The sequence below is a fragment of the Melospiza melodia genome, chromosome 2 (assembly GCF_035770615.1).
Source record: "Melospiza melodia melodia isolate bMelMel2 chromosome 2, bMelMel2.pri, whole genome shotgun sequence".
NCBI classification, from domain to species: domain Eukaryota; kingdom Metazoa; phylum Chordata; class Aves; order Passeriformes; family Passerellidae; genus Melospiza; species Melospiza melodia.
This window is the reverse complement of record NC_086195.1, coordinates 16,424,681-16,441,080: the sequence shown is the minus strand read 5'-3', so window position 1 is coordinate 16,441,080 and position 16,400 is coordinate 16,424,681. Positions and strand designations below refer to the sequence as shown.

At 37.4% G+C, this 16,400-nt stretch overlaps 1 protein-coding gene across 3 annotated transcripts in view; it reads right to left on the bottom strand.

Annotated features, from left to right (window-relative positions):
• Positions 1–16,400, bottom strand: part of ADGRG2 (adhesion G protein-coupled receptor G2) — a 57,874-nt gene that overhangs the window by 20,111 nt on the left and 21,363 nt on the right. For 2 of the 3 annotated variants that reach the window (XM_063182787.1, XM_063182800.1), the window contains exons 4-10: positions 8,117–8,155; positions 6,733–6,765; positions 5,232–5,264; positions 4,343–4,387; positions 2,372–2,419; positions 1,754–1,821; positions 138–211 (exon numbers count right to left, since the gene is read on the bottom strand). In XM_063182787.1, the coding sequence (XP_063038857.1) occupies positions 138–211; positions 1,754–1,821; positions 2,372–2,419; positions 4,343–4,387; positions 5,232–5,264; positions 6,733–6,765; positions 8,117–8,155 (340 nt within the window). The remainder of the gene's footprint in view (positions 1–137; positions 212–1,753; positions 1,822–2,371; positions 2,420–4,342; positions 4,388–5,231; positions 5,265–6,732; positions 6,766–8,116; positions 8,156–16,400) is intronic. The other variant, XM_063182794.1, reaches the window with a different exon arrangement.

Sequence of the window (16,400 nt, the reverse complement as noted above, 5' to 3'; positions counted from 1 at the left end):
GTTAAAGAGCAAGAACTTAGAAATTTTGAAATTTTTAATGTGCAGGAATAACACTAAGTCCACTCAACACATGGAAGGTCTCACTTCATCTTTTTCAAATATAATAAAGATTTCAATTCTTATACAGAATTACTCACCTCAGTTCTTGTGGGGTATGTGCTGGAATTTCAATGATTTTTTTTACTTGATTGTGGGTGGTTATGTTATTAATCTGTTAGGAAAAAAGATCCCACAGCTAAGTACAACCAGTAATTTTTAGCCTTAAAAGAAAATTGTTCATTTCACACATTTTCATAGGCTGAAATTACAAAGATAAGAAGCGTGTTTTCTCATGAATACACTGCAACAAGTATTTACCACGACATTGTTGTCACAATTTATTGAAGGAATTGTTGATCTAGTATAGATCACACCCCAAAATCTTTGTGAAAGATAGGGGCAAAAGGACAGTAAACTCCTCATGTCTTATGCTGGAAAAAGAGGAGTTTGGCTTAGTTTGCAACAAAGACAGCTTACTCCAGACACTGAATGGATTTTCTAACTCTAAGTGCAACAACAGGGCAAGCTTCATAAATGACATAAATAACAGATGACAGAATACAGGCAGTGAGAAGTCAAGAACTGTACTGAAAGACATGATAAAACTGAGCTAAACAAGTATGACCTAGCATTGGGGTCTGGGGATACAGTGAGGTTTACCTAAGAGCCCTTTCTATAGATGTATTCTTTGTATTCTTATAGGGATTAAGCATTACTGGTTATTTTTACATTTTGTGCAAACAGAAAGGGCCATGAGGAAACACATCATCTAACATACATGGCATTGACTTCCCCTAAGAAATATTCTAAAAAGCAAGAGTTGCAAGAGATGGAAACCAGTTTTACCAGAAGCTGTAGGTGTAATGTTACCATGCCAGGACAGTTTCAGTAGGCATTATCACCACTGAAACACAACAGAATGTGGAGGTGGCTTTGGCCAGGGGCATATCACTGCCCAAACCTGATACCCCATGTGCAGCAGCTCTTCTCTGTGCTAACATTGCTGACTGCTCTCATGCTTTCAGGGACTGGCATGTGAAATCTCAGGCTGAGGGCTGACAGGGATGTGTAGGATAAAGATACAAGGTCCTTCATTTTTCCTCCCCTCAGTTTCCATCTGTAACAACTAAAAATTCTCATCCTCATATTATTACCTTTACTGGGTCATCTATATGGTCCTTGCCATGCATGACACAACCTCTCTCGTGTTGTATAAATGGACACACTCATGTCACATAAGCCTATTGCAAAATTAATAACTCAGTAACCACAAGCCAAAAACCAGAATGATCATGCAAAAGCATAATTGAAAAAGTACACAAAAAGCCACAGCCATATGAAAATCTCAGTATGAATTATTCAAGGATATAATCCAACTTTAATTGTACCCAAATAGTTGCCACTTCCAAATGCAAGTGCCTAAAGTCATCTCCAGAGGAAGATCTTGTGTGTCTAAATGTAAATTCTCGAGATTACCCAGGGCTTCCCCCTCCTCTCAGTGGCTATGTAGAGAATAGTCCTTACTGTAGGAAGGTTACTTAGCTGGAATTTTAAAATTCAGCTGCAAAGCAGCTATTTGAAACAGAGCTGTTCCATTCACTGCAAATAGTATCTTGTACTGCAAACACAGCAAGAACCTACTTATTTAAAGTGTAGACAAAGAAATTCACTTCAACCTTCCTTACCATAAAGTTTTAGAATAAAGAATACTTACTATTTCTACATTTAGTGACGCATTACTTTCTTCACTTGCCCGAAGTTTCACCTTGCCCACATAGAAAACTAAAACCAAAAGTAAAAATGTTAGGAAAATCGATGTTAAAACACACAATGTAAAAATTTTTGAGAATTGCAAAACTTACTGTCTTGTGTTTTGATACAAGGGAAATAAGAACACTTGCACTAGCTTATCTACTTTTGCAATTTTTCTTCCATCTTTTCACCTATTTCAACAAATGAACTATTCCAACAGCTTCATTATTTTCCATATATTCCTTCCAGGCAATCTTTTCCCAAAACAGAAAAACTGCACTTCATATTAATATAAATAGAACTCCTTAGCTTACTTGTTTCTTGGGATTATTTTCACAATTCTTATGTGCAATCGTGTGCTATTGATGAGAAACCAAAGATCAAGAGTACAAGAGTCTAAACACTTCTTAACCTCCCCACCTTTAATATTTTTTTAATTAATATAAAATCTCTTTAAATATACAAGGAAATTTATTGCAGAACTAGCTTTTACATGGCAAGTAAACATTGCTTCATTACTCAGTGTATAAAATAGCTGGTTAATATTTTATGTAAAAAAAGGGAAAAGAAAACCACTAACCTGAATAATTACAGGCACGTGTTATGTTGCATACAATGGTTTCTCCTGCTATAGATTTGTTGGGGGAAAAAACCAAACAACTACTGATTAAAAAACTTCAACCTAAATATAATCACACAACATAATTCAATATAAGTATTTACAATCATTCCAGTGTTTGAAATTTATCTTCTGGAAGTACTTGACGTATTTTCTAGGCTTCAACTCTCTAAGCACTTACCATGACATTTTCCAAGTCTTAGTATTCAGAAATATGCTGCCTTTGGTTAATTAATGTTGAATAATTTTCTGCAACAGTTTTGACAGAAGACTTATATGCAAGGGATCACAATTTTTTAAAAAAAAATTAAATAGAAATGGAAACCAGCATAAAATTAATAGGCTCTTTAATTATCACATAATTCAATCACTAGGCAGCATATTATCTTCTTCTGAGGCCCCTACAATGCCTCCGTATGATAGCACAAAGCTAAAACTGTTCTACCTGATGGAATTCAAGCTATGATGACAGCAACCATGTACACTCTTATCTAGCAGAACATGCCTTCATTTAGTTACAGCAAGCTTTTGGCTGCTCCATATTTTCCATATTTTTAATACAACCTACACTGCTGAGAAATAACACTGATCCTAAATTAGGGTACTGTAAACAGACCACTCTGTTGTAATTTCAAAATAAAGCACTGGAAAGATATTTGCATCCAAGACAAAACTCCTACACTTGTTCATTAAAAGAACTTCCCTCACTTAAGCAGATGGATCGGCCTCCATTAACAGAAAAAACCAAATTCTATTTTTTCTGCTGTTATCATTAGTTAGTACCAAATGAGAAGGGAATTTTTTTCACCTTCCCTGTGGTGCAAACATGTGACTATAAAAGTTTGCTGCTTTATTAATTTTATCACTATCAATAAATAAGCCACCAGAGGTTACAGACTGTAAGCTGGTGGCAATATTCAAATTGTTAGGGAAAATAAATTCAGATAGCAGTTTAGAATCAAATAAATTTAATGGTTGGACTTGATTATCTTAGAGGTATTTTCCAACCTTAACAATTCTATGATCCTAAATTGCCTTGCCTTTTGTTGGCAGTGAAATAGTTACAAAACTTGTATACTGCCTTTTTTAAACAATCCTTAAAAAGTAAAGTGCTCATAAATAACTGATAAACAATAATCAAATGTCAATATAAAAAATTGTCAAAATTATTTACTACATAGATAACACCTTATAAAAACCCAACACAAAATCTGAAAATGCCACAAATTATTGACATCAGCTCCTTTTTCCATGCAAAGTACCCATTTGTGTGACCCCCAGTCTTAAGATCTCTGCATGCCACCAAAATGCAAAAAAATAGATTAGCAGTGTGGAGGATAAAATACTGATCAAAGATCACTAGGGCTTCCAGTCCCCTGAAAGCATCAGATAACACAGCTGCCATGTTTCTGCAGGTCGTGTTCACACAGTCAAACTATCCTTGCCATTAAGGCTCCAAGGCAGTTCTTCTTCCCCTTGCACTTACTCAGGGCAAATCCACTGTCATGGGGCTACTGAGCTTCTATGTGGATAATTAAAAAATACAATTCAGTCTATTCCTAGTCCTACTTGGCCTGCCCTGAGGTCAAATACGACTGTATTCAGATTGCTTCAATCTCCTAAAGGTATGAAGATTTTTTTTAAGCAAGCATGGTCCCTGAGATTGTGGTTCTTACATTTTTGTGGTAAACTACTGCTCTAACTTACAAAATAACCAAACTCTTCTACATGCAGCCCTTTAGACAAACACTGCCTTCAACCAGACATTAATGTGAGGTAAGGAGACTGTTAACATGACAAACCACAATACCAAGTAAAAAGCATACTAAAAACATTTGAGAGCAAACTTCCTGAATTCACACACACTTAAAATTTGAGATCGAGATGCACAAAAATGTTATCAGTGGATCAGTGGTGACAGATGAATCCTACCTGGTGTGATGGTGGAGTAGTAATAATCTGTTGTAGTAAGGGCTTCTGTTACCAAAAAAAAAAAAAAAAAAAAAAAAAAAAAAGTCAAGATTTTTCACATTTTAACTTTGAAAAAACCCATGCAATACAAATACACATATCACAAAAACAAATTCTTATTTCTATTTCAGACTCTGTCTTTCCAGGAAAGGTGTAAACACCTGACATTTTTTATGAAAATGAATTTACTTTCAGTGAGGGAAATGCAAAAGCAGCAAGTGGAGTAAGACCCATCCAATTAAGTGTTTGTATCCCCATCTGAGCCTGTGACTCCTGGCACCCAGTTGGTCAGAGGAGAAAGTGGTGCTTTTAAAGTGATTCCTATTTATCCTATTCTACATGGGCACTTCAGCATAGGAGGAATCCTGTTCTAAAAATGTTTTTTTCAATCAACAATGAAGAACAGCAGGATGCCCAGGTGCTATAAAGGCATGGAGGAACTCATACTGATATGGAATGAAACTACTCCTTGTTTCAAATGGGAAAATCAGGAAAGGAAGGGGTAATGAGTTCTTCTGATCTAGTCTTTTATGATCCTATTTGACAACTCCTTGCAAGTACATATGTAAGTGTCTTCAAGGAATGATCTGCCCTGTTTGGGTTTTGGTAAGCAATACAATATTTTGAATGAAAAAGAAAGGTTTACAACTCAGTTAAATGCACCTCAGCTGTAATCATCATGCGGACTTAAAATGGAAATTGCAGATAAATACAAATTTTAAAAACATGAAAGAAAATAATTTGGAATAAACAAATTCTAGTTGCTAAAAAAATAACAACAAAAAAGCAACAAACATGAATGCAACTAACACCTGCCTTGAAACCTTACTCTCTTCATGTAAATTCTCACCTGTACTTTGTGTAGTCTCCTCTGAAGACATATCTGAAATAGAAGAATTCAGAACAGTAAAATCTATTGAAAAATAAAACAAGAAAAGCCCAAAAGCCTAAATCCAGCAAAGCCTAAACAAGAGAAATATTAATAATATCTTGTCTGAAGAATTAATAGGATAGATGATAAAAGTAACAATAGAGAATTCTAGGGGAAAAAAGAAGCAAAAATTGTACTAAGAAAGTATTCTACTTCTATGAATATTGGAGAAAAAAGATCAAGTCTGCAAGATTTGAACAGAAACTGAATATTATTTATCTAAATTTCATCTTAAGAACAACTGCAAAGCTTGTTTGGAGTGTTCACATTATTTCAATACTAATAATTGAAATAATGTTCATGTTCATTCAAATAATCTGGGTATCTGAATACAGCCAGCTGGGAATAAAATTTCCCTCAAATAAGTTCCTTTTACTGGTTTCATTCTTTCAGAAGATGCAGATGAATTTCTGCATATCCAACTGCAATAACTGCTTAACCTCAAGTACCTTTTCCTGATTAACTCACAACATTCATAAGCAGAGATGACTCACTGGGTTTGGCAAACAGTGTCTCCAAAAACCTGGTTTTGTCAATAACCATAGATAAATAAAGTAATGATGCAAAGCTTTTTTCAGCTGCATCAAAAGGAGAAAAAAAAAATAAATCAAATAACGACAATAGATGAAAATTTAAAGGGCTGTGCTTAGTCAGAATATTTTAGGTGTCAGCACAGGAATACAAAGTGGTTAGAAGACCACTTTATATCACTTCAATGTGACAACTTAATGATTTTTTTAAATGGACCAGAGGAGATCCACAACAAAAGAAGAAATTTTCTGAGGCAACTAACAAGTAGTCAAAATATGAGCAGAATGAAAACTAAGTGCTGGTTTCACCTGTATTACTTGGCCTAGTGTATACCACACAAATATTGAATGTGATGCAGTTGTTAAAGACAAATCATTCCCAAAGAGAGACTGTATCTGTAAAATAACAAGATTATGTGTGTTTGCATCTGTATTATTTCTTTTGTCCAGAGCACTCACTCTATGTCAGTATACATTAAGCAAGAAAGGAACTGGCTTTCACACAGGTTATTTCTGTGTGTCTCATTCTTCATTTTTTAAAATGCTTTCACAGATGATCCTTATCACCTCTGGTTCCAGAAGTTGTTAGAGCCTCTGGTGTGTGTGTAGTGTAATGCACTGCATGAAATGCCACCTGCTAGGGTGAGAGGAGATGTAAAGGAGCTCTCACTGCAGTGTTCCTCCTCTGCCATCTCTGCAAACTCTTCACTGTTTGATCCTACCTTCATTACAACGTAGAATGAAACAAGTAATTTAAAATGAAAATATTTTAATTTTGGAACTCTATTTCATCACAACCTTTCTGCGCTACCTCAAATAAAAGCAGATTTCATTTACCCAAGAGGATATAACAAAAATTGGAAAAATCAGTAAAGTCCTGATTTTCTTACCAAAAATTGTCGTTGTAGCTGATTCTTCAGAATCTGTGAATTTTAGATCAGATTAAAAAAAAAAAAGACCATTATGAAGTTTCAGACACATACATTATCATCCTCAGAAGGCTTTTCTTATATTATCAAAAGTTTACTGCATTCACCAGAAGAGGGCAACACCTGCTCTTTCAGAACAACACTTCCAGGTTGCCAAAAAAGGCAGATGAAACAATCTCCGGTTAAAAAAAAAGTCACAATTTTATGCCCTCAAACAGAATCCGATGCAGGACATTTTTAATTTTTTTTGAGAAATACTGGACAGTTTAAATTGTATAATGTTGCAAAACCACAACTGTATGATGTTAAAGACCCAAGATATGTGCCACACTAGCCTGAAAGCCACAGGCTTATCCTGAGTGTTTTGCTAATTCTGGGAATGGGAATCAAACATACACAGCAAGACGACTCTAGCTGGGTATGAAGAACTATTCTCAGACTTTTTAATAATAACAATTAGACTTGCCACTTAAAATTTATCCCATTCATATGGATTCTCTTTTCTATCCTGCAAAAAGCAGTGATTAAAAAAAAAAAACCTATTTCAAGTTTGAATCTCTGATTTGAAGAGGAACCAGCCAACTATTTATATAGCAAACACTAGCTATCAGATTTTTATATTGTTACAGTCAGTATTTTGATCAAAAAGAAATTAGGAAATTTGATATCTTGTTCACATAGCAACTTTAAAGTTGTCCTTTTCAGTCACTGGGTGGTTTTTGATACTGTCAGAGACAAGTCAAGTTACAGGTCACAGTTATCACAGAAATATAATCTAAAGAACAGCTGGATGTAAACATGAAGCACTATTTAAAAATATATTTAAGGTGTTTCAACATCTCTCAAAGGCCAAAAGTCATCTTATATGTTACTTACAATAAACAAATTTTACTGTAAAGCTTTTCCTACTGCTGCAGAAGACTTAAATCAGAGATACCAAAAGTCCCTGAAGAAAACTAGATTTTTTAAAATTAAAAATAGTAAACAAGGATTTTCTGAAATGCTAAACATTCGTGAATTCATTGCTCCAGTAAAACTATTTTGCTTGCCTTACTGAAAACTGGTAATAGCTTCTTTCCAAAGGATAAATGTGAATACAATTTCTGTAATGAAGGGAGAATCAGAATCATCTCAGTGACTTCATTTTCTCTGGAAAATTACTGATGCTATTTGCACCACAAAATTAGCTAAGAAGACACAAGGATGATATGGAATATTAATTTGCTAATGTTTGCATATGCTTAACAATTTCCAAGAATTAAAAAGTATCAGCAGCAGCAATTGTACTCTACACTTTCCAAAACAGAAGAACAATGGGGCAAAATCCCACAGAACCCCAACATACCTGACATTCTTCTGCTAGGCAGTGTAGCAGTAGTTTCAACTGCAAAATAAGAAGAATTTTTTAGGAACAGAAGATTTTGTATGTATTTGTACACATGCATACACAAACTTTTCAAAACACAACCATTTTACATGTGGTATTCACCTCACTTCAAAATGGTTTGCAAAACTACTTTGCATCCATTGAGAGTTATGTGTCAAGACTTTTTGAAAGCTGGAAGTTGAACACTTTTGAGTTCAGTTTTTTCCTCAGCTCAACTTTTTATACTTATGGAAGATACAGATTAGGCCATAAGCTTTGCCACTTCCATTACAGTGTCTTCAGAAGCCTATTGAGCACATTTGCTTGAGTGAAGATGAAGAGGACTAAAAGAGCATCAGCTAAAAATGTAACATGTGACATCAGGATGTGCATGCACACCATATATAAATACTCATGTGTCCAAAGTTGCACCACCAAAGAGCATCTACACAGTGAAAGATGAGGCTGCCAGAAAGGAAGCAGCTCAGGTGGATGTGGGCTGGGATGAAAAGGTGGGCTATTTCCAGCTCAATGGGCCCACCAAACATGTCCCCAGGGACACCCAGGGAGAGATGCAACACACAGATGGGTTCTTGATCCATCAACTCTTGTTTGATCCAAGGGGGGATGTGACAGTTGAGGCCATGACACTCATGAACGTGAAACATGATGTCATCAAGTGAGCCAAATGACTAAAGCCTCCCTGGAATAAAGGTGGTGGCTGGGCTATAAGTGAGGAGGCCCAGCAGATCAATTAAACCACACCACTGCAGGGAACCTGCCACCAAGGCAAGTGCTATGTGCTTCCTGTGATGGAGGAAAAGTGGCAGACAGCTCCAAATGTTCTCTGCAGCCTGTCACTGCTCAAAACACCATTGTGGGCCTTGAAAAAGAAGTGGTAACACAGCATCACCTATACTTAAAGCACTGTTACCTATTTCAGCACCTTTAATAGGTGAGACCCTCTCTGGGTAAGGAGGAAGAAAAGCTCCTCTCAAGTCACTGAACCTGATGGGACACTAAGCACAGTCTGGATTCAAGCCCAAGGGTAGCAGAAGAAGGGAGAGATTCTCTCCAAATTGCAGGAGTAGGTGGACAGTTTCTCCACAGGTAATGCCTTGATATCTGGCCAGTCCATCACTGCCATCACTGCCCATCACACTGGTGGGCACTAAACTGTGCCACACAGCCCACGTGCAACTGGCACTCCCCAGATCCTTGGAGTCATCCCTGCTGTCCATGTTGCTGTAGATTACCTCCACCACTGCTAATGCCCTCAGATACTGACACCTTCCTTCTTCCATCAGTGGTCAATGCTGGTGCACTTGCACCTGCAGTCAACACAACCATCCTCAAACTCTGAATCCAGTCATGCAAGCTGAAATCTCTGTGGGACCTCCAGTAACAAATCACTTGGAGATGACACAGAGGAAAGTGCCCCAAGGGAACAAATTCCTAGGCAGCAAGGTATGCAGGACAATTTGGGCAGGTGCTACAGCAGTATTCACCTCTGATGGCATGGGAGTTTGCACCCAAACAGCCAAAGAATCCTGGTGAGAAGGCAGACCACTTGCAGGAGGAATGTCTTGCTTACACCAAAGACAGGGACTTTTGGCACCGTGTTGGGTCCTGGCATACACATACCAGGCCTGTGTCCCACACTCTGGAAGGGGCCATAGGATCTCTGGATGTAAGGAAAAACAAATGGATGCTGCAGCAGAATCAGAGATACAGCCCTAACCATAACAGTCAAGGGGGAGCTATGGAAGTGGAGGATGACCCAGCTAGGGAAGGAGGAAGAAGATCCTCTGGAGGTGATGTAGGAAGACAACTCAGAAGAGGCAGCCTGTTCATAAGAACAGGAGAAGCAAATGACAGAAATCATAAATGAGACAGAAAATTAACCAGTCCCTATTCCTGAGCAAGGTGTGAGATGCACAAAGCAGACAGCTGCAGCCAGGTAAGCAGGTTGCTGCCTGGCTACCCCAATGGGATACTGGGATACTGGGACCAATGACCTGAAGTCAGAGACAACGTGAGAGCTTGACAAGATGAAAAAAGTCAGTTCGTTTTTGTTGAATATCATAGAGTGCATGAAGCTAAAAACAGCAACTCTAAAAAACATGGCAGGATGAATACATAAAAATTGAATTAATTGCACTACAATTTTTTAGGTGTTTTCCATGAAACCTAGTTTTAGTTAATTTACATCTTGGGTAGAAATTTTCTTATGCAGAAGAAAGAGACAGAGAAGGAAAACTCTTGGTAAAATAATATATACTGATTAGGTTAAAATGTAAGCAAAAATTCACACCTTTATACATATCAACCTACTGAATTTAAACTCCTTCAGTAAAGATAAAACAAAGTTACATCAAACATCTCTTTTGAGACAACTAGGATTCTACCTACAGAGAAGTAAAACTGCTCTTTTTCACAACTAGAACTGTGTGAACTTGATAGCTCATGAAAATCTAGATATAACCCTAATTTTATAGTACTTTTTCAGAAAATTAGGACTTCTCATTATATAGTAAGTTCAGATAAAAAACATATTCACATATTCCTGTAAGGTAAGTGTTCTAGAGCTCTTATGTACAAGTGCTGTTACTTTAACATTGTAAAGTGATTGCAAATTACAGATTCTATAAAATTATTTTCTTAGCACCTACTGTAGGCTTGGGGAAGACCCCTAACACAACACCAAGACAATACCAAGTTTAATATGCAGAACTGAACCAGTGGTCAGATAAAACTATTCAGTATTGTTCAAATAGCAAATAACTTTTTCAGGTAGAATGGTGTGAATAAAGATAATTGACTGAACTTCTGGTTAGAGAAGGAAGCATCATTCCTTCTCTAATCAGAGAAGGAAGGATGGGCAATCTGATTTTCCTACCACTGCAAGTAAATTCTATCTCCAAAAGTACCTGTTATGCATCCTGTCTTAATCAGTGCAAAAGCTCTTATCTCCAAAAAAAGCTCTGGAGGAAACTAAATTCTCAAAAGGAACCCACCTGAATATGCAGCCTCAGAGCAAACACCACTACACTGCTTCATCTGCCCATTTAAAAACTAAAATCTGTTCAGGGAATCTAACTTTAAGATCTTTCTCACAAACTCTTGTGGAGTCAGTGGAGACAGTCCTGCTGTATACAAGGTGTCTTTTGCATCTTCCATATCCCTTCAACCACCTTGTGAATTTTTGAGAATATAAGTAGTACCCTGAGGTAGGTACAAAACTTGTTCATTAACAATTTGGTTTTGCAAGTTAGTAAAATGACAGTGAACTTTAAAAATGCCAAATGCTTTTTTTAATAGCACATCTAGCAGCACAGGGAGTAAAACAAGCTAAACACAAGCCATGAATACGGAGCTGGCAAATGCAGCAACTGATGATGGTGTGCATCATCCGAGAGGCACTTTTTAATGGACACCAGTCTAACCATGACTTCTCTCACAGCACAACAGTGATATGCCTACAGCTGCCAGAAATTATCCATGAGTATGAGACTTGTCAAGGCTTGAGTATGGACTTTTCAAGGTCCAGCTTTAAGTTCATTAACCAAGTCTTTAATCAGAATCACCTTAGCATACAGAAAGGAGGAAGGAGGAAAGACTTATATATAAGTTTATTTGTTAACCCTCCTCCTTTGTTAAGAACAAGAAAAAAAAAGTGAATAGATTTATTTAGAGAAGGATTAGAGTTCAATCCAAAATATCCCTAAAGTTGGCATGCAAAAATGAAAGTAAAGTAACTCAAGATGTGTTTGTTACAAGCTAACAGAAAATTTATTGCCCTTAGGTTGTTTACTATTGATAAGAGCATGAAAATCCTTATATATATGAAACTTCCATTTATTTGCTTTATGGATTTTATTTGCAACACTGTTAGTTTAGGATCACCAAATCAATATAACTAACATATCCTGTTCCAAAACAAAGGATTACACATTGTAATAATACTTAGCTACCTTTTCCCTATTAGAAAACACTCCTAAAGATTCAAACAGTAATTAAAGAGAGAGTGAGTATTACTCCTTGCTTTTGTTGCAAGGTAGATAGAATAGGCCCCCACAGGGAATGTTTGGTTTCTTTTTGAGGGAAAAGGCAACTTGATTAAATGAGATAAGCACAGATTCTGTTACTAACATGCATCATTAGAAACAAAAGCAGCAAGTCCTTTACTGTCTCCATATCACTTTGTACTGTTCTGACACAAATAGCAAGCTAAGCCACGACCTGGGAATCCCATCTGTGTTCCACAGGTATGAAACTGGTTTAGCAGCTCTCACCACAGCTGCAAAAATTGTGGCAACCTTCATTTCCCAGTGACTTCATCTGACAGTGGGAAGCAGTGTAACTTCAGCAGCTCCAGACTGGCAGGAGACCAAACCTACTAGCAGTACTTAAGGTTAGGTGTGCAAGCTGATGTAGCTCTGAGAGAGATCAGTACCCGACCCTGTCTGAAAAAATACCCTTGTGCTTACAGCATTCCTTAGCATGACAGCTTTTAATTCTCAGGCTACTGGATCTTTTAGGATGGAATGCTCTCCACATGTCCTGATGAAGCTGTTTCACCAAGCAAAGCAGAATTCATTGAAAAATGAATTCAGTGAAAGGGAAAGAAAGGCAGAAGGAGGCTCTGTAACACAGTGATCAAGATGGGACAGATGGTTCTGGTGCTTACAGCAAAAGCACTGTGACTCAAAGTGTATCATTTGTTCAGTAGCTCAGGCACAGGACACAGCCCTTAAAGCATGAAAGGTGTACAGTGTTATATCTCCACGTGTGATGATTAAAAAAGGTCCTTTTCTTCAATCTACCTTCAATCTAACTTATGAGCAGTATACCCTTTCTTAAATTTTTTGGAAATGCAACACCGTTTCTGATTCACCTGTCTTTGGGCAAGCCAGTCTGTGAGAAGCAGTTCAGTTTTTCCAGGGTGGAGAAGTGAGAAGCAGCTGGAACCTGGCTGCTGATAACAATACGGGGCAAGAACGACAGTACTGGCAGCAGTTTCCTGTCCGCCTGTCTCAGGGGAACAGTGCTGCTGCTGACTAATGCTGTTTCACCTAACACTTCATTATCTCCTTTAAATCTTTGCAGAAAGCATCCTTTGAGCAAGCCTGAGACTGGGCAAGCAACTATTGGGCTTTCTTTGGAGGAGAAAGGGTTTGAAATTTAGTGAACTCCAGTCTCCCCCTGCCCAGCCTGTGCCACAGGTGAGGAGGGGCAGAGTGAAGCCTGTGCCAGCTGGCCTCTGCCTCAGGAAACATGGGAGAGAATGCAGGGGCAGCTCCAGACACCAAGCAGGCACTGAACACTAAGGAGCAGCAACAGCCCTGCCAATCTGTAGAAGCACAACAGCATTCCTGGCAGAGAAACATACATTCCCAGATTTATATGTATAGGGCCTAGAGAAGAGTGACTAAAATTTTACTTATATTAATTGAAAAGCATGCCAAAAATGAAAACAGTTTGTATTAGTACCCTGGCCTCTTTGTTCAAAGTGCAGGTAGTCTTGACTATGTTCACCTCTCACAAACAGATAACAGCAAATGGAAGAATCTCAAGGGACATCTTGGTGGCTATGTAATTTGGTCTCCTGAAGCCACAGTACTTGGCTGTCACCACACAATGACATGAGACAACCATGACTGTATATTGCTGCTAAGATCAGTTTTGACTTACACATAAAAATAAAAATACAAGGAAATTCATAAATGTCAGATTTTCTAAATAAGAAATTACAGCACACTTACAGTACTGAAAGTTTTTTCACCAAAAATTCAACTGAGTCAGTCAGCAGAATTGATTTGCATGAAGAATTCCCACCAGAAAGGCCAAAGCCAATCTTTTAGTTCCAAATATCTATATAGATATCTAGTATCACTTTCTGGGTTATGTAGTTACAAGCATTTAAGACTTAAAATGTCAGTTCCACATTGCAATTTCTAAGTCTATACAGATCCTCTGCTAGACATTTTTACAGGCACCAGTTAACCTGTTTTTACAGCAGTTACCAGGAATGTGCAGCAGCCACTGCACTGTTTGCATTCAGAGAAATGAAGATGCCCAGCACTAATGCATTTTACAAGACTTGCTCATGAACAAAACTGGGTAGTTTAAACAGCAAAATTTCAAAAGGATGCTGTTCTAAAACCCAATTATTTGCAGAAACAGGCACTGAAAATATGACATTCAATTCTCCTCTTCAAATTAAATCCATATTTTCCATGAAGAGATTGGATCCTTTTAACATTTGACAAGTCTTTCAGCCGAATAAATGTTCTGCCAAATGAACCATTCTGTCACACAAGGCATTAATAACAATAACACATAAAAAACCTCCACAAGTTTACAGTTGTTAGTTAGTTGTACACTGGAAACTTTAGCCTACTTGACTTTCTGTGTAAGGTAGATTTTGAGGCACATTGGATATAAGTTCATAGGATAAAACTTAAGTGCAATCTTAGTTTTATGTTTTGGCGTCCCTCATGACACCTTGTATCTGCTCTGACCCCCTGAGGTGGCACCATGGAAGAAAGGACGAATTACCACTGGCCACTAGACAGAAACAAATGCCAGAACTTGTTCACATCAGGCTCAGTCACTTGGGCCAGTTCATTTTAGTATCCTTAATAGAAAATTTAGACTCAGTATTTTTAACTCAGCTTTGATGTTTCACTGCTTGTAAGAAATTAGGTTATAAATAAAGCTTTTATCTGTTTGTGAAAAGCAGTACATTAGATACTGAGATGAATCAATTTACCACTTCTCTGGAAGGCTGATTTCAAAAAATCACTTTGTTTGGTATCACAAGAGGAGGAAGGAATGAGAGCAAAGAAAGGGAAGGTCAAACATGCATTATGTTAATATGTACAAAGAAAAGTGGCACATGACTCATCAAAAAGGCACTCCAAAGTTAGGTATTTTTTCCCATCACATTTCCTTCAAGAGCTTCTAGGTTTCCTTCAAGGTTTCTTTAGAATTCTGTCCTTACAATTCTAGGGGGGGAAAATGGCATTGGGGTAAATAATTTGCTTTTTCACCTTCTGCTTTCGTGATCCACTCAGTAAACATGATAATACAGCCCAAGGTTTGGTAGCCAACAGACTGGGATGCAGACTGGATGAGTGCATGAGGGACAGCTGCATTTCCACTTCTTCCCCAAGGGTGTAGTCCTGACACTCCACCCTCCCTTCCAGGAAAGGTGATCCTGTCATCAGATCGGCACACAGTTGGGAAATCTTTAAGTGGGATTACATGAGCCTAACACCTACCTTCCACATCTGCAAACTAGAACAAAAGCCCAAACTGAAGTTTTTCTCTTCCTTGAGAATGCAGAAGCAAAATGGTCACAGTGGGCAGGGCACAGGTCACTTCCCATTTCTGCCATCAGCATTAAATTGCTCTGTACCCAGAAGTGTGGAAATCCCCTCCAGCAACACCAGTAGCAGGCTCAGCAATATTGAAAGTCAAAAGAGTATGTGAAAAAGAGAAGGAAACATCTTAATGTTGAAGTTTGAACAGTTTAGAGAAATCAAAAATGCCACAATATACCCACTGAATTTTAATTAGGATAAAAAGCAACCAAAAGCAACAGGCTAAAAGTTACAGCACCAATATCACAATGAGACAGCAGTGATACTATTTACAGCTATGTCCCAGATCATCTATTTTATTTATTCATTGAAATTTGGTAAAGAAAGCCCATCATACCTGTGCTCCTTGCTTAAATGCACAGCGTAACAGTTTGGATATTTGTATTTGGACTAAGAAAGTTACTGTTTAATGTATAACTGAAATGATTAATGTTTAAACAGTGCATTTCACTGTCAAGTTATTATTAAAGGCAACTTAAAAATACCATATGTAAAAATGAAAATGGAAGAGCTGGTATTTACAGGTGATTAGAGTTTATTTTCAAGGATTTAGCACTTGAAACTCATTTATTTTCTTGTGTGTTTGTTCTCTTAAATTACCTCAAACTTTAGATTACTTAGTAGACTTTTTTCTTGGATTATACAGAGTGATATTATTCATATTGTCCACAATAAAGTATGTAGCTACAGAGGAATCATTCATCAAGGAACAAGATGAAATTTTCCAAGGTTAGAATATGGAATGGTAAGCATTCCACATCTTTCTTCATTTAGGCATTTTTAAATACCAGGAGGTGATCTGTAAAGTGAGAGACATTCAACCTGCACTGTTCTCTCTATATCACAGCTGTTCTGGTACTTCTGACTCTTAGCAA